Raw genomic sequence first — 24784 nt, 5'->3', positions numbered from 1 at the left:
ATAAAAATCAATTATATTTTAACTATTATTCTAAAGCTTGGATATTTTCAAATTTCTTGCACAATTTTAGCTGAAGTGCTACAATTACTTTATTTGAAGTGGTTGTAAGATTTTCAGTAAAGTATATACATATAAAGAATAACAAGAACAATGAAAGAATGCTAAAGGTACAGGGAATAGTATAAAAAACCTCTCCATAATAAATATTGGTGATGTTGTTCATATAATCTTAACTTTCTGAAAATGGCCAACAAAAGCACTGCAGAAATCCTAGTCAATTCTTCCGGTGACACTGGGAATATGGATTTCTTGAATGCCAAAAACTGTTCTCCCTATTCTTTGAATGTGTTATGTTTCTCCTGCAATGCTCAATTCCACTGCTATGTCTTTCACAAATATTTAAATTCTATTTTATAAGAAAAGTTTGTTCCTGTAACAGTTTAGCCTGGGCATAGCAATAAATCTTTCTGTGGAAGAAGATTCAAGGATGAGACTTAGATAAGTTATCTTTACCGCAGGTTTAAAATAAGCTGTTATTAATGATGAAGAGCAGGTATAGCAGAATCCAGAAATAGAGCCATACCTAAACATTGACTCCAGTGTTTAAATCCTGTGTCACTTTTTCATATCCTTATACAGTAATAGACATTTTGTTGCCCATTTCTCAGTCCTGGATGTTGATTATCTGTACAGTGTTTTGAAAACAATCTTTTCTTGTCTCAGACTTTATTTCTAACCTTGCTGGATTCAGACCCTACAATTCCCAATCCTATCATAATCTAAACCAGAACACAATACATTTGAAAAATGAAACAAATATTCTCTGTATATCATACAATCACTATGTAGTTGAAGATTCTGCTGGAGTATCCAGAAGGCTCTCTTGATATCATTGTCATTCGCTTGCCTGCAGATGGAGTTTCCAGTGGAAGATCGGTAAGTAGTCAGTGTAATCAATAGAATTTTACCAGCTAATCCCAAAAAACTACTACTGAAGTGAGAATTAAATTATAAGCTCATATTTTGTGTTTATTTTGCAACTACCCCCAAATATATTCTTCCCTATGAACCTTACCTTAGCCGATCATAATTTAACATTACAAAAGCAAGCAACACCATCACGCAGAACGCTCTTCTTTTTGGAGGGGAGCCTTTGAGATTCTGATTCTAGATAGAAAATGAAAAAAATAATAATCAAGTAGCTTCACTTTCAACTTTGAAAGGGCCATAAAGGGGCAGCAGCCTTGGTTAATAACAATACTAGCTACTATTGTTCGTTTTTATCATCCTTTCGCCACTATTGCAAATGTCATTTGTGATTTCAATGAACAGGAGAAATTATATGCCTATAAAACCATCATAAAATGTACATGTCCTGATCAATGTTCTAAGGATTGCTCTATAAGGTATGTGTATTGGATGACAAGGGTAGCAGGAATTGCTCAAATTATTTTATTCATGACTATTAAGATCTACAGGTAATTCCTGTTTAGTAACTGATTCATTTAGTGATTGCTTGCAGTTACTATGGTGATACCAATCCTCACATTTACAACCTTTGCAGTAAAGCAAAGCAAAGTTGAAATATTTTTTTTTCATAATTAATGCGCTTACCTCCACTGCCAGGTCATCTAGCTGTCTCTTCAGTGAACCATTCTCTCTTTTAAGATGATCATTTTCTAACAAAGCAGCCTTCAGTCTAGCTTCTAAACCCTGCATATATTCCTTTTTCTTCCTCCGTGACTGACAGGCAGATTCCCGGTTTTTTATCATGCGCTGCTGCCGTCTTAGAACATTCATCTGGGAATAATAGATATGATGGGGAAAAAACTGTTCAAAGCTCAGAAAATTTGCAACGGAACAGAGGCAACACAGGGCGATTGACAACAATACAGGGTTTTCTTTTTAAAAAGGGAGGGGGGAAGGATGTCATTATATTGCAGAAAAACAAGTATTCCCAAGAATTCCAGAAGATCCCATTTCTCTTGTTACTTGAATTTATATAATTTTCTCTAAATCTAATATTCTATATTCAGGTTGTCCTCCACTTATGACCACAATTGCGACCAGAATGTCCATTAACCAGTAAAGCCATAATTAAGTGCGTTGCACCCAATTTTATGACCTTTTTTGCTAAGCTAATCACCATGGCCATTAAGTGAATCATAAGGTGTTAAGTGAATATGATTTCTCCCATTGACTTTGCTTATTAGAAGCCAGCTGAGAAGATAGCAAATGGCGATCATGTGACACCAGGTTGCTAAATCTGTTGTAAGTAACATGCTGGTTGCCAAGCGCCTGATTTTTGACCATGTGACCATAGAGATGCTGTGACAGTCATGAATGCAAGGACCAGTTGTAAATGGTTGTAACCATTGCAGTGCTGTCTAACTTCAGTTATTAAACAAATGGTCATATGTTGAGGATTACTTGTATAGAGTATTTGACAGTACTTTAACTGTCAGATTTAAGATTATTTTACAAACTTAAAATCTTGTCTAATCAAGCAATTAGGTATCTTTAAAATTATTTTCGAACTAGCAATTTCTCATATCCGTGTGACATTGCACAATAGCACCAGGAGAAATTAGAGATTATTATTGGGCCATTGTTAAGTAATACCTAGGAAGCAGCCTGAACATATCACACTAATAAAATTAAGCTACAATTATTCCAGTTTTTCCCCATTCTAAGTAATGAAATGGTGGTAGTGATGCCAGAATAACCCTGCATCTCCCAGGAATGGACAGAGATTAAAGGAGAAGGCTAGGTGAGTAGCTCTATGCCTCGCTGAATTCACTCAATAAACCTATTTATTCTACCCTCTCTTCCTCTTTTACAAAGTTGCTAAAAGCTCCCCTTCCAGCCATACAGTGGTGCCACTGGAGGTCAAACAGAATTTGTTTGCTGGATGCATGGATTAGTTGAGAAAGCTTTTTGGTCTCTATACTGATGATGTATTGAAGTGAGTTTTTACTCAGTTTAACAGGAGTAATTTGCAGACATTTTGCTTGTATTGATAATGTGTTAAGCACAATGTTGATTTAGCTGTTGGAGAAAAAAAAATAAAGCATCAATTATTCTCATTTCAGCTTCACTGCCCCAATGCTCACCAGATGGTCTGACAAGGCATTTCCTTGGCACTCCATCTGATACTGAAAAGAATGTGAAGTTGTAAAGGCAGAGCTGATCAGTAGTTTAATTTCTGTTAAAGTGATATCTGACTCCTTCAGACTGTATGATTGAATATTCCCCCTACAATAACAAACATAAAAGCCTTCCAACACAGAAAACTAGTGTGATAGGATTTCTAGCCCAGTCTAGTCTATCTGGCAGCTTTCACATGTAGTTTACTGACTATTTGAATATAGTCAGCCATATGTAAGTATATGGGCACATGGCAGAGGTGGGCTGCTGCCGGTTCAGACCGGTTAGGAGAACCAGTAAATCAGACCATCAGTTGGCCCGCCCCCACCCATTTTTGGGCTGTTTTTGGCCGTTTTTCCGAGTGAAAAACGGCCTGAAAAACGGCCTGAAAAATGGCCAAAAAACCAGGCCATTTTTCAGGGAGTTTTCAGGCTGATTTTTGGGCCATTGTCAGGCTGTTTTTCTGGCCAAAATCGGCCCAAAAAACAGCCTGATAATGGCCCCAAAAAGCTGGCTGTGAGAGGAAGAGACCGGTGAGGTGAGCCGGACCCAGACGTGTCCTGAGACCCTCATCCCAGAAGCAGCAACCTCGCACTCTTCTTCTCTCTGCTAGTCCCTTTCTTCACACAGGATTGCCCAGCAACAGAGACGAAGAGGGAGAAGGGGACGCGTTTCTGTGGGCTCCCGTTTCTGTGTGCCACTCTTCCCTCAAACCTAGTGGCTGCCGCTACCCCCTTCTCCCTCTCCATCTCCACTCCTGGCGATCCCGTGCGAAGAAGGAAGCTAGCAGAGAGGGGAGAGTGCGAGGTTGCTGCTTCTGGGATGAGAGGACCCGGGAAGCATCTGGGTCCATCTTACCCAGCTTCTCTTCCTCTCACAGCCAGCTTTCCTAGTCTAGCTTGACGCATTCTCTCTCTCTCTCTCTCTCTCACACACACACACACATGTACACGCACACACAAACAGGTTGAAACTTTCTTTCCTCCCACCCCCCCACCCCACTGGAGACCCCTGGATTCCCTCCCCAACCCTGCCTGTCCCATACAGGTATCACCCACACAAGTGATGTAGAGTTGACCATGCCCACTCAGTCACATGTCCCGCCTCGCCCACCCACCCAGCCACGCCCACCCAGCCAGTCATTAGAACAGAGAACCAGTTGTTAAAAAATTTGAAGCCCACCATTGGCGCATAGGTGCACACAAATACTTCAGGGGCTAACCTTGGAACTATCTCCACCACCAGAAATAAAAAGGGCAAAGAAGCACCAATTGAAATGTCACCCCTTGAATTTCCAAGCCTTACTTATCTTCCAATATTCTCTTTAGTAGAAAATCTAGAAGATTGCTAGTTCATAGAAAAATTTAAATTGCTGGGAGGTGAAATCCCTCTCTGAACAATGTATGTTGTCAATTATGTCATTAGTGGTGTGTGGCTAAAACATTTTTGGCACCCTGAAAGCAGATCTGCAGCAAATAAACTTTCTAAGTGGAAGGGCTAATTACAAACAGAAGCTGGGAAGAACTTACATCCATGTTTGTGTTTGAGTAAGTGGTGTGAAGAACAGGCTTAGTTTCTGCTAGGTTCCCACTGGTCAAACTCTTTCCTGCTGATTGTGGTAATACCCTAATGGTGTGACCTGTTAATGGTTTTAGTCCACCATTAACAGCAATGGCTGGATTTGAAGCAGGAAGAATTCCAGATGTCTGAAGATGAACCACAGCAGGCTGAGAAAGCATTAGTGGCTGACCTAAGACAGGAACAAAAAGTTTTGGTACAGTGATTTACCACTTATCAAAAATGTTACTTTCAACGCATGCTATGTTTTGCCTCATGATAGTTGTACAAAAAAGACAAAATATTGCTTTACTTTATAGAACTAAACATATTATAGGCCTAGAACATTTCTATCCTAGGCAACCAGTAATTTTTGAAGAATTCAAATATGTTCCTTTTAGTCATACCTAAAGGCTTGCATTTGCACACTGAAGATTCCTTCATTTAAATACCACACACTAAAGCAAGCATATCACTTGCTACTTTTGAGGCTGTAATTAGATTTTAAAATAGTATATACCGTATTTTTCAGAGTATAAGACACACTTCTTCCCCCCCCCTAAAAGAGGTTGAAATTTTGGGTGCGTTTTATACTCTGAATGTAGCTTTTTTGAAGCCTTTATTCAGCCCTAACAAGGTGCTAGCAAGCGAAGCGATCTTCTGCTTGCTTTTCTCATTGCTTCTCTCTCGAAAGATCAGCTGTGCTTTATCTTTTATCCCCGAGTAGGGGATAAAAAGCGCACGGGCTCTCTCAAAACCAGCAAACTGATGTGCTGAAGATGACCAGACTAAGGACGCTAGCCAGATGAATACCTGGTAGGCAGATTTTTTTTCTCCTATTTTCTTCCCCAAAAACTAAGCTGTGTCTTATACTCTGGTGCGTCTTATACTCTGAAAAATACGATAGTTAAAAGAGCAGGTTAGACCAGAGAGCCACTTCTACAGCATCAATCCAAGCTATCCACTACCAACAACTCACATAATGTCTACATAAAATATCCACAAACTGTTCTTAAGCAATACATCTAGACAGAGCTGCTTATCAACCAATGTGCTATAAGTAAACAAAAATTGAAAATCATAGATATACTTCTTTCGAACCTTAGCTTATTTATATTGTGTAGGTAAATTTCTACTCATTTTCCAAAGGAGACAAGATCATATAGATTGCCCAGGATTGGTTAATGGCCAGCCATTCCACTTCCAATGTACTGTTAATTTTGTTATATTTGCAACAGAAAGATATCATGAATATAATGATATGAGATATAATGAATCTGTCAATGTATAAGAAATTATGAGCTGGTATAGCCATAACAACAAGTCAGCCAATGGGAAGTTTGCTGACTAAGAAACAAGATCTGTTGTGAGTCATGTGAGACGGCTTGGAGCCTGGGCGAGGCTTAGCCTAACTGTTCTGTATATATAAGCTTGCTTCTAGTTCTGGTCCTTGCTTCTGTTTCTGCTTCTTGTACTTGTACTTGCTACCACATTGCAAGAGCTGCATGGGTATTGTATACATGCATCATGTTTTATATTATTGTATATAAGCAAGTTTCTTCTATAAATTAATCCTGCTGAATTATTTACTTGTGTGCTGGTTGGATTGCTGCAAACTCTGACAGAATCCTTCTCATCTTTCCTATAATCTTCTATTATTGGTATCTTATGATGATATTAGGGGACACAGTGGCTCAGTGGCTAAGATGCTGAGCTTGTCAATCAGATCGGCAGTTCAGTGGTTCAAATACCTAGCACCGTGATGGCGAACCTATGGCATGGGTGCCACAGGTGGCACGCGGAGCCATATCTGTGGGCACGAGCGTTGCCCTAGCTCAGCTCCAGCGCGCATGTGCGCACCAGCCAGCTGATTTTTGAGCCTTCCAGGCCCACTGGAAGTCAGGAAACGGGCCGTTTCCGGCTTCCGGAGGGCCGCTGGGGGGGTGGGGAAGGCTGTTTTCACCCTCCCCAGGCTCCAAGAAAGCCTCTGGAGTCTGGGGAGGGCAAATAATGGGCCTATTGGGCCCACTGTTAACCTTTTTGCCATCATGTGCCAAAAGCAGGGGTAGCGCAGGGGGTCACGTGCACATGCGCGGGGGTGCGGGATGTCATTGAATTATGGGTGTGGGCACGCGCACACGCAGCTCCCCCACGCTCCCCACGTGTTTGGCATGCGATGTCAAAAAGGTTAGCCATCACTGACCTAGCACCATGTAACGGGGTGAGCTCCTGTTACTTCTGCCAACCTAGCAGTTCGAAAGCACGTAAAAAATGCAAGTAGAAAAATAGAGACGATTTGGTGGGAAGGTAATAGCGCTCCGTGCACCTTCAGCGTTTAGTCATGCCGGCCACATGACCACAGAGATGTCTTCAGACAGTGCTGGTGCTGGCTCTTCAGCTTAGAAAAGGAGATGAGCACCGCCCTTAGAGCCGGAAACAACTAGCACGCATGTGCGGGGGAACTTTACCTTTACGATTATATTACTTTGTTATTTATAGATACACTGAGAGCTTATGCACTGGAGACAATTGCTTGTGAAAATAAAAAAGGCTTTAAAGAATAGCAATCACATCTTCCTATGTTTAAGTAAAATAAAAAAATATCCTTCCCCAATGTTTTAATTAAAAATCCTCAATTTTTTGCTAATTCAGGCAGTCCTCACTTTGTTGTTGTTAGTTGTGAAGTTGTGTCCGACCCATGGCGACCCCATGGACAACGTTCCTCCGGGCCTTCCTGTTCTCTACCATCTCCCAGAGACCATTTAAGCTCACACCGACTGCTTCAGTGACTCCATCCATCCACCTCATTCTCTGCTGTCCCATTCTTCTTTTGCCCTCAATCGTTCCCAGCATTAGGCTCTTCTCCAGTGAGTCTTTCCTTCTCATTAAGTGGCCAAAGTATTTGAGTTTCATCTTCAGGATCTGGCCTTCTAAAGAGCAGTCAGGGTTGATCTCAGAACTGACTGGTTTGATCAGCTTGCAGTCCAAGGGACTCGCAAGAGTCTTCTCCAGCACCATAGTTCAAAGGCCTCAATTCTTTGACGCTCAGCCTTTCTTATGGTCCAAATTTCTCACCCATACATTGCAACTGGGAAAAACCATAGCCTTGACTATACACACTTTTGTTGGCAGGGGGATGTCTCTGCTTTTTAGTATGCTGTCTAACTTTGCCATAGCTTTCCTCCCCAGGAGCAAGCAACAACAGCATGGGGCTGTAGTCCCCATGTGCGGTGATCTTGGAGTCCTTGCTTACTCAACACAATTGGGATCCACAATCATAAAGTGAAATATCAAATGACCATGCCCAATTTATGATGGCAGTTTTACAGTTCCAGCTGTGATTGTTAAATGAATCACCATGTGTCATTAAGCGCAACATCATTTAACTGTAACTTGCAAGTCCCTGCTGGCTTCTCCCACTTTGCTTATCACAAGCCGACTGTAAGGGTTGCAAGTGATGATTATGTGGCTACGGGATGTTGGTATCATTATAAATATGTGCCAGTCGCCAAACATATCCGAGGTCACAGGGGAGGGGCGGGGGAGTAGCGGTTATTATTAGAGAAGGCCTTAGGCCCAGGGAGACCACTGTACCTCAGACAGCTGGTTGTGAGTCCCTCCTTGTGAAGTGGGGCCAGGGGGTTCAGATGGGCTTGCTGATCATGTACCTGGCTCCCTGCCGCGTGGCAGCAACCCTGCCTGAGCTACTCAACGTTATCGCCGCGGTGGCGGTTGATACCCCCAGACTTATGGTCATGGGGGATTTCAACCTGCCGTCGGTGGGTGAGACGTCTGAGGTGGCTCAGGAGTTCATGGCTTCCATGACGGCCATGGATCTGACCCAACTAATTCATGGCCCTATGCACACTGGGGGAAACACACTGGACTTGGTTATTGTCTCTGGACAGTGGTTGAGTGATCTTGAGATAGGGGATGTAGTCATCGAGCCCTTGTCATGGTCGGATCACTCTCTCCTTCGCCTTGACCTTCGTACCGCGGCACCCCGCTGCAGGAAGGCAGAACCGATAAGATGGTACCGCCCCAGGCGCCTGATGGAACCCGATAGGTTCCAGACGGAGCTTGGGCCAATTCCTGAGGTTCTGGCTCACGCCTCGACTGGAGACCTAGTGGCCGCCTGGGATAGGGCGGCCGCTGGGGCCCTGGATCGAGTCGTGCCTTTGCGGCCTCTGACCCGGCGCGGATCTCGCCTGGCTCCTTGGTTTACCGAGGAGCTGAGGGAGATGAAGCGCCAGAAAAGACGCCTAGAGAGTAGTTGGAGAGCTAGTCTTTCTGAATCGGACCGGACACTGGTTAGATCCCATATTAGGACTTACCTAGTGGCGATAAAAGCAGCAAAATGTACGTATTTTGCTGCTCTTATTGCGTCATCAGATAATCAAAAAAGAGCCTTGGTACTACAGGGGTTTAAGGCACCCTGTTATTAAGCTTATTAAGACCAGCTGCCTGCAATTACTGCAGGGTTCGAATCTCGCCAAGGCTCAAGGTTGACTCAGCCTTCCATCCTTTCTAAGGTAGGTGAAATGAGGACCCAGTTTGTGGGGGCAATAAGCTGACTTTGTATAAATATACAAAAGGATGAAGGCTATTGCTGAGCACATTGTAAGCCGCCCTGAGTCTTCGGAGAAGGGCGGCATATAAATCAAATTTAAAAAAAAAAAAAAAAATCGCCCGGCCGCCCTGTTTAGGGTGACCGCTCCCTGCTCCACCAGGAAGCGCGGGAGGACCCCTTGGAGGGAAGAGCCGAGGACTTTGTTCAGTATCTGTATGACAAAATCACTCAGATTCGGGAAGGTCTGGACTCTGACTGGGTAGATCCAGTGAGTGACGGAGGCAGGTCTTGAGACTGTTATCTGGGATGAGTTTGATCCTGTGACCCCAGATGACGTGGACAGGATTCTGGGTAGATTGAACGCGACCACATGTTTGTTGGACCCGTGTCCCTCCTGGTTAGTGCTGGCTTCCCGAGGCTGGCTCCAGGGGATTATAAATGCTTCATTGGGTGAGGGTGTCTTCCCCGCCGCCCTTAAGGAGGCGGTGGTGAGGCCCCTCCTCAAGAAGCCTTCCCTGGACCCGGCAATATTGGCTAATTATCGTCCAGTCTCCAACCTTCGTTTTGTGGCGAAGGTTGTTGAGAGTGTGGTTGCGGGACAGCTTCCCCAGTACCTGGATGAAGCGTCGTATCTGGATCCGTTCCAGTCGGGTTTCAGGCCTGGGTACAGCACGGAAACGGCATTGGTCGCGTTGGTTGATGATCTCTGGAGGGCTCGGGACAGGGGCTGCTCCTCTGTCCTGGTCCTGTTAGATCTCTCAGCGGCTTTTGATACCATCGACCATGGTATCATGCTGCACCAGTTGGAAGAGTTGGGGGTGGGAGGCACCGTACTAAGGTGGTTCTCCTCCTTTCTCTCCGACCGGTCGCAGTCTGTGTTGACAGGGGGGCAGAGGTCGACCCCGAGGCCCCTCATATGTGGGGTGCCGCAGGGATCGGTCCTCTCGCCCCTTTTGTTCAACATTTATGTAAAGCCGCTGGGCGAGATCATCCATGGTTTTGGGGTGAAGTACCATCAGTACGCAGATGACACCCAGCTGTACATCTCCACCCCGGACCACCCCAACGATGCCCTTGAAGTGATGTCCCAGTGCCTGGAGGCCGTACGGATCTGGATGGGGAGGAACAGGCTCAGGCTCAACCCATCCAAGACCGAGTGGCTGTGGTTTCCGACGTCCCGTTATAGTCAGGTAGTGCCATCGCTGACTATTGGGGGCGAATCATTGGCCCCCACGGATAGGGCCCGCAACCTGGGTGTCCTCCTGGATTCACAGCTGTCGTTAGAAGAGCATGTGACGGCCATGTCCGGGAGGATTTTTCATCAGGTTCGCCTGATCCGCCAGTTGCGTCCCTATCTAGATCGGGACTCCCTACACACAGTCACTCATGCCCTCGTTACTTCTCATCTGGACTACTGCAACGCTCTCTACATGGGGCTCCCTTGAGGTGCACTTGGAGGCTCCAACTGGCGCAGAGTGCGGCCGCGCGGGTGGTGATGGGAGCGACATGGAGTTCCCATGTGACACCTCTCCTGCGCGAGCTGCACTGGCTCCCGGTGGTCTTCCGAGTGCGCTTCAAGGTTCTGGTTATCACCTTTAAAGCGCTCCATGGCTTAGGACCTGGTTATTTACGGGACCGCCTGCTACCACCAATAGCCTCCCACCGGCCAGTACGCTCCCATAGAGAGGGGCTCCTCCAGGTGCCGTCAGCCAAACAATGTCGGCTGTCGGCCCCTAGGGGGAGAGCCTTCTCTGTGGGGGCACCTACGATTTGGAACGAGCTCCCCCCGGAGATAAGTAGGATCCCGGATCTGCGCACCTTCCGCCGCGCGCTTAAGACTTTTCTATTTTATCAAGCTGGCCTGGCCTAAATCTTCCCCCTTTTTAAATGTGGAAATTTTAAATTTTTAAATTTTAAATTCGTCTTATTTATAGGGGTATGGGTAAGGCGTTTTAAATTGGGGAGCCATTTTAGATTTAATTCTGTTTTAAACGTATTTTAATTATTTATATTGTATGTTTTTTAATTTTCGCTGTTCACCGCCCCGAGTCCTTCGGGAGAGGGGGCGGTATAAAAATCTAATAAATAAATAATAAATAAATAAACATCCAAATCACAATCACGAGTGCTGGGCAGTGTGACATCTGCAACTTCAAGGGTCAGTTGTGTCGCATTATTCAGTGCCATTGTAACTTTGAACAGTCACTGAATGAACAATAGGTAAGCAAGGACTACCAGTAATTAGAGGTCAAGAATCCTGCCATTTGGAAATTAAATTATTTTTTTCACCTCAATTTTGCTCCCAAAAGCCCTTTTAGACAGAGAACTTGATATGCTTGCCACTAGATGCTGACAGAAAACTAATGTAAATTTGAAGGTTGGACCTATTAAAACTACACCCATTTAAAGCAATTCTACAGTAAAAATACTTAGCAATCCTCTCTTAGGCAATTGCAGTGTCTGCATATTACACATTATATATTACACATTCAACATCACTTGCTAAATCCCGACAACAGACCTGGCATGCATCCCATTGCAACCTTACCCCTTATACCTTTTGGAGGTGCCGGCTGAATAGTAACAATTGGCTGCTGCTTGGGCAGCGTCAGGAGTGTGGGAAGAGCTGGAATGACAATGGCTTTTGCCTGGTGACTGGGCTGAGTCTCACAAAAGGCATGCAACAGAGGCTTGGGCTGAATTAATGGTTTTGAGGCTGCTGGATTACTTCGTTTAAGGGTCATCGACGATCCATTTGCTATAGAAGAGAATTTGCATTTGAAGTACCATACTTTTTGAAGCATAAGACACTCCAGACTATAAGACGCACCTACCTTTTTGGGGGGAGAAAAACAAGGAAAAAAAAATCTACTTCTGCCTCCCAGCAATTTGCCTCCTTGCAGCAAACAGCAAACAGCCTGCTTTAGTTTCATTTTCAGCACAGCCTGATTAGCACAAGAAAAAAAATCTGCCTTGCAGCAAACAGCGGAGGCCCACGCGGCAATAGGCCATGGCAATCCCTGAAGCCTGAAACAGCTGATTGTCGGGAGGCCGATCCAGCTGACAATCAGCTGCTTGTGCTAATCAGGCTGTGCTGAAGCTGAAATGAGCTATTTGCTGCAACAAGGAAAGTTGCTGGGAGGCAGAGGCCAAAGGATGGGGGCCGGCTGGGCTACACTCGGTGTATAAGACGCATCCAAATTTTCACCCTCTTACGGGGGCAAAAAGTGCGTCTTATATTCCAAAAAATATGATAGTTTTTTTTTAAGGTTATATTCTTCCTCATGCAATTGTCTGCAGGTCAATAGAAATAGAAGTTCTGACAACAAGGAGGGCAGGAAGAGGAACTTCATTAAATGAAGCAAATTGTAAAACACAACCAGGGATCAAACCTGCATTTAAAGATTACACATTTTACTTATTTGTAATATATGGGCTGGTTCAAATATATCAGCTGGGATCAAACAAAGTAAAACCTGGCATTTGCACACTCCCTTCTCTTCCTTCCGTGCAATAACTGTATTGGCTTTTAATTTGCTCAAATCTTGGTTCATTCTTAATATAAATTAGAAAAGATGATATAAACTTATCACTGGCCAACTTCAAATAAGTGGCACACCATTTATTAAACACAGCTTGCCTTTAAGCACAGTCTCTAGTTTAAATGGAAAGATAAGCCAAGACCAGAAAGGAATAGCGAATTAAGTTCAATTGTACAAGAGAAGCACACAAAGGCAGGTTTTCTTTTATATCCTTTCTTGCTTGTGTACTTAAAATAACATTATAGTCTTATCAGCCTAGTGGTTCTATACACTTGAAAATAAATGAATAGCCTTAACTACAGTAACCATTTATGTTTTAGGTGAAGAAGATGCTGATGTATCACTGCATACCTCTGTTTAAAAATCACAAGCAAGTAAGGAAGACACTACAGAAAGAAAAGTGGCAAACACCTAATTATCCTCAACTATCTCAACATTACTTCGTTACAGTTTAATACTCAAAGCAGTATGGTAGCAATTAATTAACTAATTAATTAAAAGTTTTTAAAAGTGCCAATTTATTAGGCTGCAAGTTTCTGAATCACATACATTATTTGTAAATAATGTGAACAATAGGGATTATGTCTTTATAGTGAAGTATCTTTTCTATAATAATGCCATCTATTATATGAGCATACATAATCAAAAAACAAGGAATGATAACGTACTTAAGATCTAAGCAAACCAATGAAAATGCCTTCTTGATATTTAACTGAGTGAAAGACACAATTCTTAGCTATTCTTACTAATTTAGATCACTGTTATTATTCCCATATTGGAAAATGGGCAAATAAAAATCATACCTGAACATGTAGTTTTAGGTGGGGACTTCTCACTTTGCTCTAAAGGTAATGATGATTTGGAGCTGCGTTTGTCATATAACGATGCAGTGGATAAGTGCGAATTAGTGCCAAACTCCACACCTTCCTGGCAATGTTTAAAAAAATTACAGACACTGTAATTATTCTTGTTACAACAAACAAGCAAAAGACAAATACACACTGCTAAAACTATTTTTCCCAGTTATGGTTTAGTCATAATGCATTTAAAACATTTTTGCATAACATAGGAGACCTCAAAAATTCTAAACTACCATGTTTCCCCTAAAATAAGACCCTGTCTTATATTTTTTTGAACCCTGAAATAAGTGCTTGGTCTTATTGGCATGCCCTCAAAAACCCGATTGGGTTTATTATCAGGGGATGTCTTATTTTGGGGGAAACAGAGTAGGGCAAAAAATCATTTGCATTTCCATCCAAAACTCTGCAGGTCCACGTCTATGGAGATTCTCAGTCATCCAGGTCATGGTTGTCCCAAAGGTGCTTTTTCAAGACGCAACTGGACTTGCTGGTTTTTCTTCTCATCCAAGAAGCTTCTTCAGCTCTGGCTGGATGGTGGGGAATGGGATGTATGCATGTCCACCAACTACCACAGAAGCTGATAACGTGAATAAAAGAATAGGGCAGAAACACAAAATTAAGGAGATGTGGAATGACGTTGAGGCCACAAACTTGCAGATCTAATGGATCGTCTAAGTTTCCAGATTTGGCAAATTTATCTTTGGCATCAAGAACTCGCTCACCGACTCTGGCAAGTCTTCTAACCTTGGATTTCAAAACTGGCACTTTACTCTTTGCATCATTCCTTCTGAATGCTAATTGGTTCCTGAATACTTACAAAGAACTCAGCACCAGCAATAAAAGAAAAGTTAACTAGCAATGCAATTGTTTCTTTGCATCTGGATTAGTAGATGACAATAAAGATTATTTTGAATATTGGTTAAATATTACCTCATTGCATCTAACTAGCCCAAAGAAATTACTTACAGGTACATGTTGTACTGGAGAGTCCACAGGTAAAGGAGAAGGAACTGAATCTGTTGAAGCAGTTGGTGAGAGAGGTTCTACTTTGCACTCTTTATCTATATCTTTAATAGAAAGAATTAAAGAAAATTAACAGATTCCTCTCAAGAAGGATGGCACTAAAGGTATATTCCACATTCAGTACACTGGGGATTGGAGCATAGTGCTTGAATGGTTGATCTCTAGATCACAGCCACTCTGCCTTCCCTTCATAAATAGGGTACTGGGGATCTGGAATTTATTTCGCCTACAGAATCTTTTTACTCTAACTGCAAATTTCACTGTGAATGCACTTCATGTAAAAAATGCTGAGTTAATAATAAAATGAAAGTAATGGAACTTTTTTTTGTTTTATATGGGCATTTGGACTGAGCTTTCTTCAGAGAGATTAAAACTACGTCACTAGCTTTTTTGAACAAGCTGACATTTTCCCTCATTTTGGAGGGTTTCAACTTTTTTTAGCCCTTTTAAATCTGAAGTTGATTAAACAGTTCCACTTCCATAGATAATCAGGAATATTTATTTATTCATTCATTCATTTTCTATACCAAGTTACTCTGAGTGGTTTACAGTTCTCAAATGTATGTGTCTCTATAGCTTTTTCAGGTCTTAAACACAATACCCCCGTCTCTCACCTTGAATTTAGTTTCCAATCCCTTCCTTAATCATTCTTATATAATTTATTTGCTCTTCCCTCTACCACTTTGGAGGAAAGAACCTTGGGGTGTCCAAAACTGGAAAAAGTACTTGAGATGGAGTCTGAGGAATTCAACATGGAGCAAAATTATTACTTCTCAAGATTTGAAAACAATACTTTGCAGAAATCATACTGCTAACTTTTACTCAGTATGATAAAATACAATTTCTCTTACTATAAACAAACTAGCATTTGATTTTTTTCTAAAGAATTTTTTTTGCAATTAAATTCTATGCTGTTATTTTAAGCCCATTTTCTTAGTCTGTTGGTAGTATTTTGATCAGTTATAGCCTCAATTTTGTATTAACAAAAATAACGAACAGTACAATATCTAGGAGAGAACTCCACATGGAATACAGTAGGCCTTGCTAAATGATCATTTGTTTAGCACTTGTTCAAAGTTATGATGATGCTAAAAAAAGTTACTTATGATCAGTCCTCGCACTTACAACCATTGTAGCATCCATGCAGTACATGATCTCAATTTGGGCTCTTGAGAAGCAGATTGCATTTACAACAGTTGCTGTGACTGGCTTGTATTTATGACAGCTGCAGACCCCTGTGGTCACATGATTACTATTTGCAATCTTTCGAGCCAGCTTCTGGCAAGCAAAGTCAATGGAAAAACCAGCTGGAGGTAGCAAGTCACATTCATGTAATATCTTGTTTAATGACTGCAGGTGATTCACTTAGTGCTAGTGGCAAAAATAATCAAAAAAATTGGGTGCAGTTGCCTGGTGCCTCACTTCAGGATGAACCACTTAATGATGAATTTCCTGGTCCCTATTGTGTTGTAAATTAGAATAGAATGGGATCTTGTAGATCATCTAGTCCAACTCCCTGCTCAAGCTGAAGACCCTATACCATTTCTGACAGACGGTTGTCTAGTCTCTTCTTGAAAGCTTGCAGCGATGAAGCATCCACAACTTCTGAAGACAAGCTGTTCCATTGGTTGATTGTTCTCAGTCAGAAAATTTCTCGTTATTTCTAAGTTGAATCTCTCCTTGATTAGTTTTCATCCATTATGAAGCTATCTATCTAGACCCGTGCCAGTCGGGCTTCAGGCAGGGGCACAGCACAGAAACGGCATTGGTCGCGTTGGTGGATGATCTCTGGAGGGCTCGGGACAGGGGTTGCTCCTCTGTCCTAGTCCTATTAGATCTCTCAGCGGCTTTTGATACCATCGACCATGGTATCATGCTGCGGCGGTTAAGAGGGTTAGGAATAGGGGGCACCGTTCTGCGGTGGTTCTCCTCCTTCCTCTCCGACCGCTCGCAGTTCGTGTTGGCAGGGGGGCAGAGGTCGACCTCGAGGCATCTCGCATGGGGAGTGCCACAAGGGTCGGTCCTCTCGCCCCTTCTGTTCAACATTTATGTGAAGCCACTGGGTGAGATCATCCGTGGTTTTGGGGTGAAGTGTCATCTGTACGCTGATGATACTCAGCTGTACATCTCCACCCCAGACCACCCCAACGATGCCCTTGATGTGATGTCTTGCTGCCTGGAGGCCGTGCGGGTCTGGATGGGGAGGAACAGGCTCAGACTCAACCCGTCCAAGACCGAGTGGCTGTGGCTGCCGGCGTCCCGATATAGTCAGCAGGTGCCATCGCTGACTATTGGGGGTGAATCTTTGCCCCCCACAGAGAGGGCTCGCAATCTGGGTGTCCTCCTGAACGCACGGCTGTCTTTAGAAGAGCATATGACGGCCGTGGCCAGGGGGGCCTTTTATCAGGTTCGCCTGATCCGCCAGTTGCAGCCCTTTCTGGACCGGGACGCCTTGCGCACGGTCACTCATGCCCTTGTCACCTCCCGGCTGGACTATTGTAATGCTCTCTACATGGGGCTCCCCTTGAAGAGCACTCGGAGGCTCCAACTGGTCCAGAATGCGGCCGCGCGGGTGGTTATGGGCGCAACTCGTTGTGCCCGCGTGACACCCCTCCTGCGCGAGCTGCACTGGCTCCCAGTGGTCTTCCGGGTGCGATTCAAGGTGTTGGTTACCACCTTTAAAGCGCTCCATGGCATAGGACCCGGGTACCTTCGAGACCGTCTTCTGCCACCAATAGCCTCCCACCGACCAGTCCGCTCCCACAGAGAGGGTCTCCTCAGGGTGCCATCAGCCAAGTTATGTCGGCTGGCGACACCCAGGGGGAGGGCCTTTTCTGTGGGAGCCCCAGCCCTGTGGAATGAACTGCCCCCGGAAATACGCAAGATCTCCGACCTCCGAGTGTTTCGTTGCGCACTGAAGACCCTGTTGTTCCGCCAGGCAGGGCTATCAACTTAATAATTTTAATTGGGGTATTTTAAATGTTTGGGGTTTTAAATCGGCCAAATCTATGTAATTATTTTAATTTTTAATTATTGTTGTGTGTTGTGTTTTTAAATTGGCTGTACACCGCCCTGAGTCCTTCGGGAGAAGGGCGGTATAGAAATAAAATTATTTATTTATTTATTTATTTATTATTCCTTGTCTAGTCTTTGGGGTGCTTTGGATAGGCTTTGGATAGGCTGATCCCTCCGCTCTGTGACAGCCCCTCAAACATTGGAACACTGCTATTGTGTCATATCATATCAAATTGAGAACTATCTGTACTTCACTCAAGATTGACAAGGGATTATTGATTCACTACAGATTTACAACTTTGGTTCACCACTCTGTCCATATATAAATAACCTATTCATCAGAATGTCAAAACTATTTCGTCAATTACTTTGTAAAATAAAAAATATTCTACTACTGCAAGGAATGCATGCAATTGAAAAATAATATAAGGTTAATCTAACAATGCTAAATTTTTTACAAATCCATATTTCATATGCTCTAATTGTCAAAAAGCAGGAACAATTAGAGCAAACTACTTTGACTTCAACCTATCATCTAGTCTGCCTCCAAAGCAACTGATTTTTTCCTAGTTTAACTGCTCTTGATAAGCAGTATTTCCCTCTCCTGGCTTAAATTCTTTGAGGAAAAGAATATCTTTTAAAGAGTTATACAATTCTACAACTGCTTACTATCATAAACAACTCAATCAAAAATTACCTGCTGGGATATGCTTCGTAATATCCCATGCATCTGAATCCCAAGACATCAAATCTAAATCAAAGTCAAGGTCACCAAGGTTGCTTTCCTATAAACGACAGTAAGCAAGATTATGGATAACACTGAAGTGGCCAGCTGCAAAAGAATTACTGTATTGCTTTACTTTATCCTCGAAGGTAGGTTGAAAATAAAGGATAAAAATACTAGGCCGCTATCAAGAGATCAATTTTACTACCTTCTCACTTTTGTTTCTTACTTTTATAATTCTGAAACAATATGTTTCATATATCAAACACAAACAAACCATGTCTTCCAGGACACAGCCTAATAGTTACAGAGTGTTTACCAAGATAATAATTGACAATGTAATCTTTCATGGCAGTACGTATGTTCTCTCTTGTTTTTCACCAGCATTCAGTAAGGTATAACAAATGGAAAACTTTGGACCATCAATGTTGCATAATCCCTCATAAAACACTACCTTAATAATCCACAGCACTGGTATTTAATTTATTATGTTATTGGTATATAGGTATTTTAAAAACTCAGTAATTATTGAATACAAATTGCTTACACTACAGAAATGTTTTACTATTTTATTTACTGTCCATTACGTATGTTAGTGCAAGTAGAATTCACATATCATCAATATGCTTTTCATATATCTTGCCTGAAATTTTAAAATTAAAATTTCAAAAAGCTTTTTAATTTTAAGAACAAGTTTAAGTTTCATAGAGACAGAAGAAAACATCTTAGCCATGTCAGCACTATAACACTATTTTACAAATTAATATTTCACTTTCTCCCAATTTCCAATAATCAGATGCTTTAACCAATTCCAAGTCCATATTTTAATATAGAATGAGCGTTGGTACCTACCTGATACGCTCCTTCTCTGGCTGGTGGGCACGGCAGTCAGGATGGGGAGGCGACACGGGTGTGAGCTGTTTAGGACCGAGTCTGCAGAGGGAACGAAGCCCCGCCTCCCTGCTCCAGGAGTCAGTTTTGAGACGAGGAATTCCATGCAGACTGGCGTGTCTAGAGGAAACAAATGAAGAAATAGAGGTAAGTGTAACCCACCCACCCCCAAGTAATTCACCAGACCGGGGACGGCCGGAAAGGGTGGGGCTGACTGCCGTGCCCACCAGACAGAGAAGGAGCGTATCAGGTAGGTACCAACGCTCATTCTCCTGTCAGGGTGGTCACGGCAGTCAGGATGGGACATACCCAAGCTCTGTGTCCTGTCGGGAGGGATCCTGCCGTCCCCGGACTTAGGAAGCCAGATGGACCTGTTGGAGAACTCTCCTGCCAAACGCTGCGTCCGCAGAGGCATAAGAGTCCAGACGATAGTGCCTGATGAAGGAGTTAGCAGAGGCCCATGTGGCCGCTCGACAGATTTCCTCCACCGGAGCCCTAGTCGACCAGGCTGCCGAAGTCGAGGCGCTTCTCGTGGAGTGAGCAGTTATGCCCCGAGGGACCGGAAGAGACAGAGAGACGTAAGCCGCTGAGATGCAGGCCCGAAGCCATCTGCCTAAGGTTGCGGAAGAAATCTTGAGTCCCAAGGACGAGGGCAGAAAGGACACAAAGAAGGCATCCGTTCTTCTAATGACAGCAGTACGAGCGAGATAAATCTTGACCGCCCGTCGCACATCTAACGTGTGCCAGTCGAGTTCCAAACGATGTCGTGGCTGGGGACAGAAGTTCGGTAAAATCACCTCCTGGGATCTGTGGAATAACGAGTTTACCTTCGGGACGAAGGAAGGGTCCAGCCTGAGGACCACTCTGTCTGGGAAAAAGGTGCAGAGCTCTTTGCGGACCGATAGTGCGTTCATCTCTGAGATTCTTCGAGCGGAAGTGACAGCCACTAAAAGGGCCACTTTCAGCGAGAGAAACCGGAGGGAGACCTCCCGCAAGGGCTCGAACGGAGATTTAGTAAGAGCCGAAAGGACCTTCGGAAGGTCCCAAGTCGGGAAACGACGAACTGGAGGAGGGCGTACGTTAGAGGCGCCCCTAAGGAATTGCCGCACCAGGGGATGACGAGAAATGGGATCCCTCGAACCACAGGAGAGGACGGTAGAGAGAGCTGCCACTTGGCGTCGCAGGGTGTTAGGCGAGAGGCCCGAAGCAAACCCTTCGTGCAGAAACTCTAAAACCTGTTTCAAGGAGGCGGACGTTGGTGACTGGTGAAGTTTCCGACACCATGCAGAGAAGGACCGCCAGGTAGCCTCATAAATCCTGGTTGTGGAGTCCCTCCTGGAGGCCTGGATGAGAGCGATGACTCCTTGAGAAAGAGGAATGTCCGTCAAAAGGAGCCGCTCAGCCTCCACGCGGTTAAGCAGAGCCATTGTGGATCCGGGTGGATCAGGGGCCCCTGTCGTAGTACGATCCGATCCTCCGGGATCCGCCAGGGTGGTTGAACGGAGAGAGCCCTCAGATCCGCGAACCAAGGACGGCGGCTCCAGAAGGGGGCCAGAAGAACGAGCTCCGCCTGATCTTGTAGAAGTTTCCTGATGACTAGAGGAATCAGAGGAATTGGGGGAAATGCGTACAAGAGAAGGTTCGAAGGCCAGCTGATGCGTAGGGCGTCTATCGCCTCCGCACCCGGAGTCGGAAATCTGGAGAAGAACCGAGGTGTCTGATGGTTGGACTCCGAGGCGAATAGATCTATGGCCGGGAGACCGAATCGCCTCACCAGGTCCTGGAAGAGGTCCGGGTGGAGGCTCCATTCTGCTGGGTCTATAGTGGACCGGCTGAGGGCGTCCGCTGTCTGATTCTCGGTCCCCGAAATGTGCGCCGCCTTGATAGAGGTTAGGTTGTTTTCCGCCCAGGTGCCAAGCTTGCGTGCCTCTCGCATCAGCAGCCGAGACCTCGTCCCCCCCAACCTGTTGATATGGGCCTTGGCTGATACATTGTCCGTTAGGACGAGGACGTCTCGGCCCTGCAATTGAGGTTGGAACCGTTGAAGCGCAAGGAAGATGGCTCGGAGCTCCAAGACATTGATGCTCAGCTGCGACTCCAGGGAGGACCAAAGCCCTTGTGTAAGATGGTTCTCTAGATGTGCGCCCCAACCTGACAGGCTGGCATCCGTTGTCAAGATTAGTCGTTGGGGCTCGCGGTAAAGACTGCCCCTGGAGATCTTGTCGGAGGTCCACCACGTGAGAGACTGCTTCACGTGCGAGGGAACGATCACCCTTACGGCTGATGAACCCCGTCGGGATCGCTGAAAGGGCAGCAGGAACCACTGGAGGTCCCTGCTGTGCAGCCTGGACCATGGGACGATACCAAACGAAGACACCATTTTGCCGAGCAGACGAGACAAGGTAAGGAGGGAAGTTGAGCGTTGTCCTTGTACTCGCGCTGCCAGAGACTTTAAACTCAAGATACGGTCTGGAGACAGGAAAACCTCCGAAGAGACTGTGTCTATAATGGCCCCTAGATGTAGTAGCCTAGTGGAAGGGGTTAAGTGGCTTTTCCACCAATTAATGGAAAAGCCGTGTTCCTGCAAGATACTAAGGGTCAAACCTAAATCCCGTTGGGCCTGATGAGATGAACGAGACAAAATTAAAATATCGTCCAGGTAAAAAAGAACCCTAATGGGGAGATTACTGATATAAGCCATAAGGGCCGCCATAATCTTGGTGAAGACCCTGGGAGCTGAGGCAAGGCCAAAGGGAAGGGCACGGTATTGATAGTGTTTCCCATTATAACAAAAGCGAAGGTATCTACGGTGTTCTGGAAGAATAGGGACATGAAGGTAGGCTTCTGTTAAGTCAATAGATGACATGAAATCTCCCACCTGAAGGGAAAGCAAAATAGTTTGAAGGGACTGCATCTTGAACCGGCGATAAGTTATGTGCCGGTTCAAGGATTTAAGGTCGAGGATGGGACGCCAATCACCAGAGGCCTTTTGGACGAGAAACAAACGGGAATAGAACCCCTTCCCGAACTCCGAGGACGGAACAGGTTGAATAGCCCTGGAGGCCAACAGATGTCTAATGGAAGCCTCCACCCTGGCCCTCTTAGCCCGAACCAGGGAAACAGGGCAACGTAAATATAACTGAGGGGGTGTGGATCTGAACTCAAGGGGAAGACCAAATCTAATTACATTCTTAACCCAATTATCCGAAACAGTAGACTCCCATTTGGAGGCAAAAAGGGCTAAACGCCCACCAATCGCAGATGACTGGGGAAAGTTAACGAGATCTGCGAAATGGTCTACTACGTCCCCCCCGCTGGTTCCTCCTGGAGGGAAATCGGGGCCCTTGTCTGACCTGGTGATCCTGGGGAGGAGCTCCTCTGGCCTGGAAGGGACGATGATAGCGCTGTTGGAAGGCTGGTGATTCTGAGGCACGAAAGGACGAGGGACGAAAGGAACCAGACTGGCGGTATTCCGACCTACGAGACATGGATGGCAAAATCTTGCGGTGGTCGCGGGTTTCAATGAGCAGTGGATCCAGGGAAGCCCCGAATAGGTTGGCTCCTGCATAAGGGGAAGAAGCAAGGCGCCACTTGTGGCGGATATCGGCTTGCCAGTTCTTCAACCAGAGCAATCTCCGCGAAGTAACCGTAGAACCAATGGCTTTGGCCGAAAAACGAGCCGCGTTCAAGGTGGCGTCAGCCGAAAACTCCACCGCAGCTAAAATTTTTGTTAAATCTTGGTGTGAACGAACATCCGATGCCGGAATGCGTTTTTGTAATTGTTTTAGCCATAGGATCGAGGCTCTATTAAAGAACGAGGCTGCCGAGGAGGCCTGGGCAGACCATGCTGATGATTGGTGAGCTTTAATCAGAGACCTTTCGGCTTTCCGATCTTCAGGTCGTAACGATTCCTCAGGAGGACCTGACAAGGGGGTTGGAGAAGAGAGAGCCACTATAGGGGCTTGTAACAGATCGGCATATTCAGTCGCTAGGTGGTAAAACCGTCGATCCAAGGAGTTGGGCACAGGCCCTGAGCTTGGGAACTTCCACTGTCTCTGTAAGACATCCGAGAATAATTTGGGAGCGGGAATAGTCTCGGTCATAACCGCCAGCTCCTCAAACAAAGCTGCAGTTGGGTCAGATGTAGAAGCTTGATCTGAAGACTTAGACCCGGGAACGCCCAAGCGGGTGGTAGTTTGGGCCTTAAATAAGAGAGACCGAAACATCTGTGGTCGAAAGAGGCCCACGAAGGAGGGTTGGTCAGGCTGCAACCCTTCATCCTCCGACAAATCCTGATCCATCAGGATTTCCCCTTCTTCTTCAGCGGAAATGGAACCCTGACTGGCCTTGGAAGGAGATACAGGTCGATCGTGATGATGATGAGAAGTCCCAATGGGATCCGAACGAATCGAGAGGGCCTGGTCATCCAGATATTCAGAGACCCTAGAAGAGGCCCTCTCCTGCAGGCCTTGGGCGATGCCTTGCCTTATGGATTGTGCTATTAAAATAGCTAAATCCGGAGAAATAGCTTGCCCCTGATTGACAATGGGTGAGGTCAGAGAAGCAGATTGACCTTGGTTCAGGGGTGCCGTGATTTGGGAGGTCTGCCTTGGCTCAGGCCCCCCCACCGTAGCCTCTTGACCCCCTTGAAATACCGCTGCCGCCTCGGATAGCGAGATACTCTCCTCTTGAGCTGATCGGTCAGGAGAGAGTGAAGGAGCTTCAGGAGTGATAAGAGGCCTGGCCAGCTGGGCGGCCTTCCTTAGAAGAAGTAGTAGAGGCCTGGGCTTTCCCTCGAACAGAGGACGAAGAAGAGGCCTTATTAAAGGCTCTCTCCATGGCCTTATGACGACGCTCCTCGTCTCTAGTGTGTTTGGAAGTTGACGAGGAGCGAACCCCTGATGGTCTAGGTTACTCCCGGTTCTTGGTCCTCTTGGAAATCTGGGTGCCCGAACAACCCTCCTCAGGATCGGGCTCTCGAGCTCTTTTATCCTTGCTCTTCTTAGAGCGGGAAACTACTTTTAAACTGGCGTCCGCCATTTTAAAAAGCTCCTGAAGGGCGGTAAAATTTAAACTGAGGGAAAATAAGCCGAACTCACTGCGCCGCCCGATGAAGCCCCTCGCTGGCCAATCCGGATGTCTAAGGTGCTCAGCGGCTCCCGATCAAGAGGGAAGCTTTGAGTTCGCGAAGGCCAAATTCCTTTTGGCGCGCTGAAAGCGGCGCGGAATGGCCGAAGCGTCTCCCGGCTGCAGGACAGAGCCCGAGAAGCAGCCTCAGCCGAAAATCGGCGAAAATGCTGTAGCGCGGAAGAGCAGGCTCGTGCGCGCCGAGGGCTCAGCCAGCCGGCTGCCCTACCGTCTAGCGGTCTTCAGCGGACTCCGATGTTGTTCACGCTGGAATTTCTGCTGATAGAGCCGGGTCTGAAGAGGAGAAACTGTAAGACACGCCTGTCCT

The 24784-nt window shown here is 45.3% G+C and overlaps 1 protein-coding gene across 7 annotated transcripts in view; it reads right to left on the bottom strand.

The window, feature by feature from the left end:
* The window catches only part of ATF6 (activating transcription factor 6), a 111951-nt gene that overhangs the window by 81202 nt on the left and 5965 nt on the right, over positions 1-24784 (bottom strand). For 2 of the 7 annotated variants that reach the window (XM_034409791.3, XM_034409795.3), the window contains exons 3-9: positions 18412-18499; positions 14643-14743; positions 13620-13743; positions 11823-12032; positions 4677-4897; positions 1615-1800; positions 1076-1167 (exon numbers count right to left, since the gene is read on the bottom strand). In XM_034409791.3, coding sequence (XP_034265682.2) covers positions 1076-1167; positions 1615-1800; positions 4677-4897; positions 11823-12032; positions 13620-13743; positions 14643-14743; positions 18412-18499 — 1022 coding nt within the window. Of the gene's footprint in view, positions 1-1075; positions 1168-1614; positions 1801-4676; positions 4898-11822; positions 12033-13619; positions 13744-14642; positions 14744-18411; positions 18500-19290; positions 19450-24784 lie in introns of all 7 variants that reach the window. The other 5 variants (XM_087891141.1, XM_034409793.3, XM_034409792.3 and 2 more) reach the window with 5 other exon arrangements.

Source organism: Pantherophis guttatus, chromosome 3 (assembly GCF_059756535.1).
Source record: "Pantherophis guttatus breed Tessera chromosome 3, ASM5975653v1, whole genome shotgun sequence".
In the NCBI taxonomy this organism is placed as follows: domain Eukaryota; kingdom Metazoa; phylum Chordata; class Lepidosauria; order Squamata; family Colubridae; genus Pantherophis; species Pantherophis guttatus.
The sequence above is the reverse complement of the archived record's forward strand: the minus strand, read 5'-3'. Positions and strand labels throughout refer to the sequence as shown.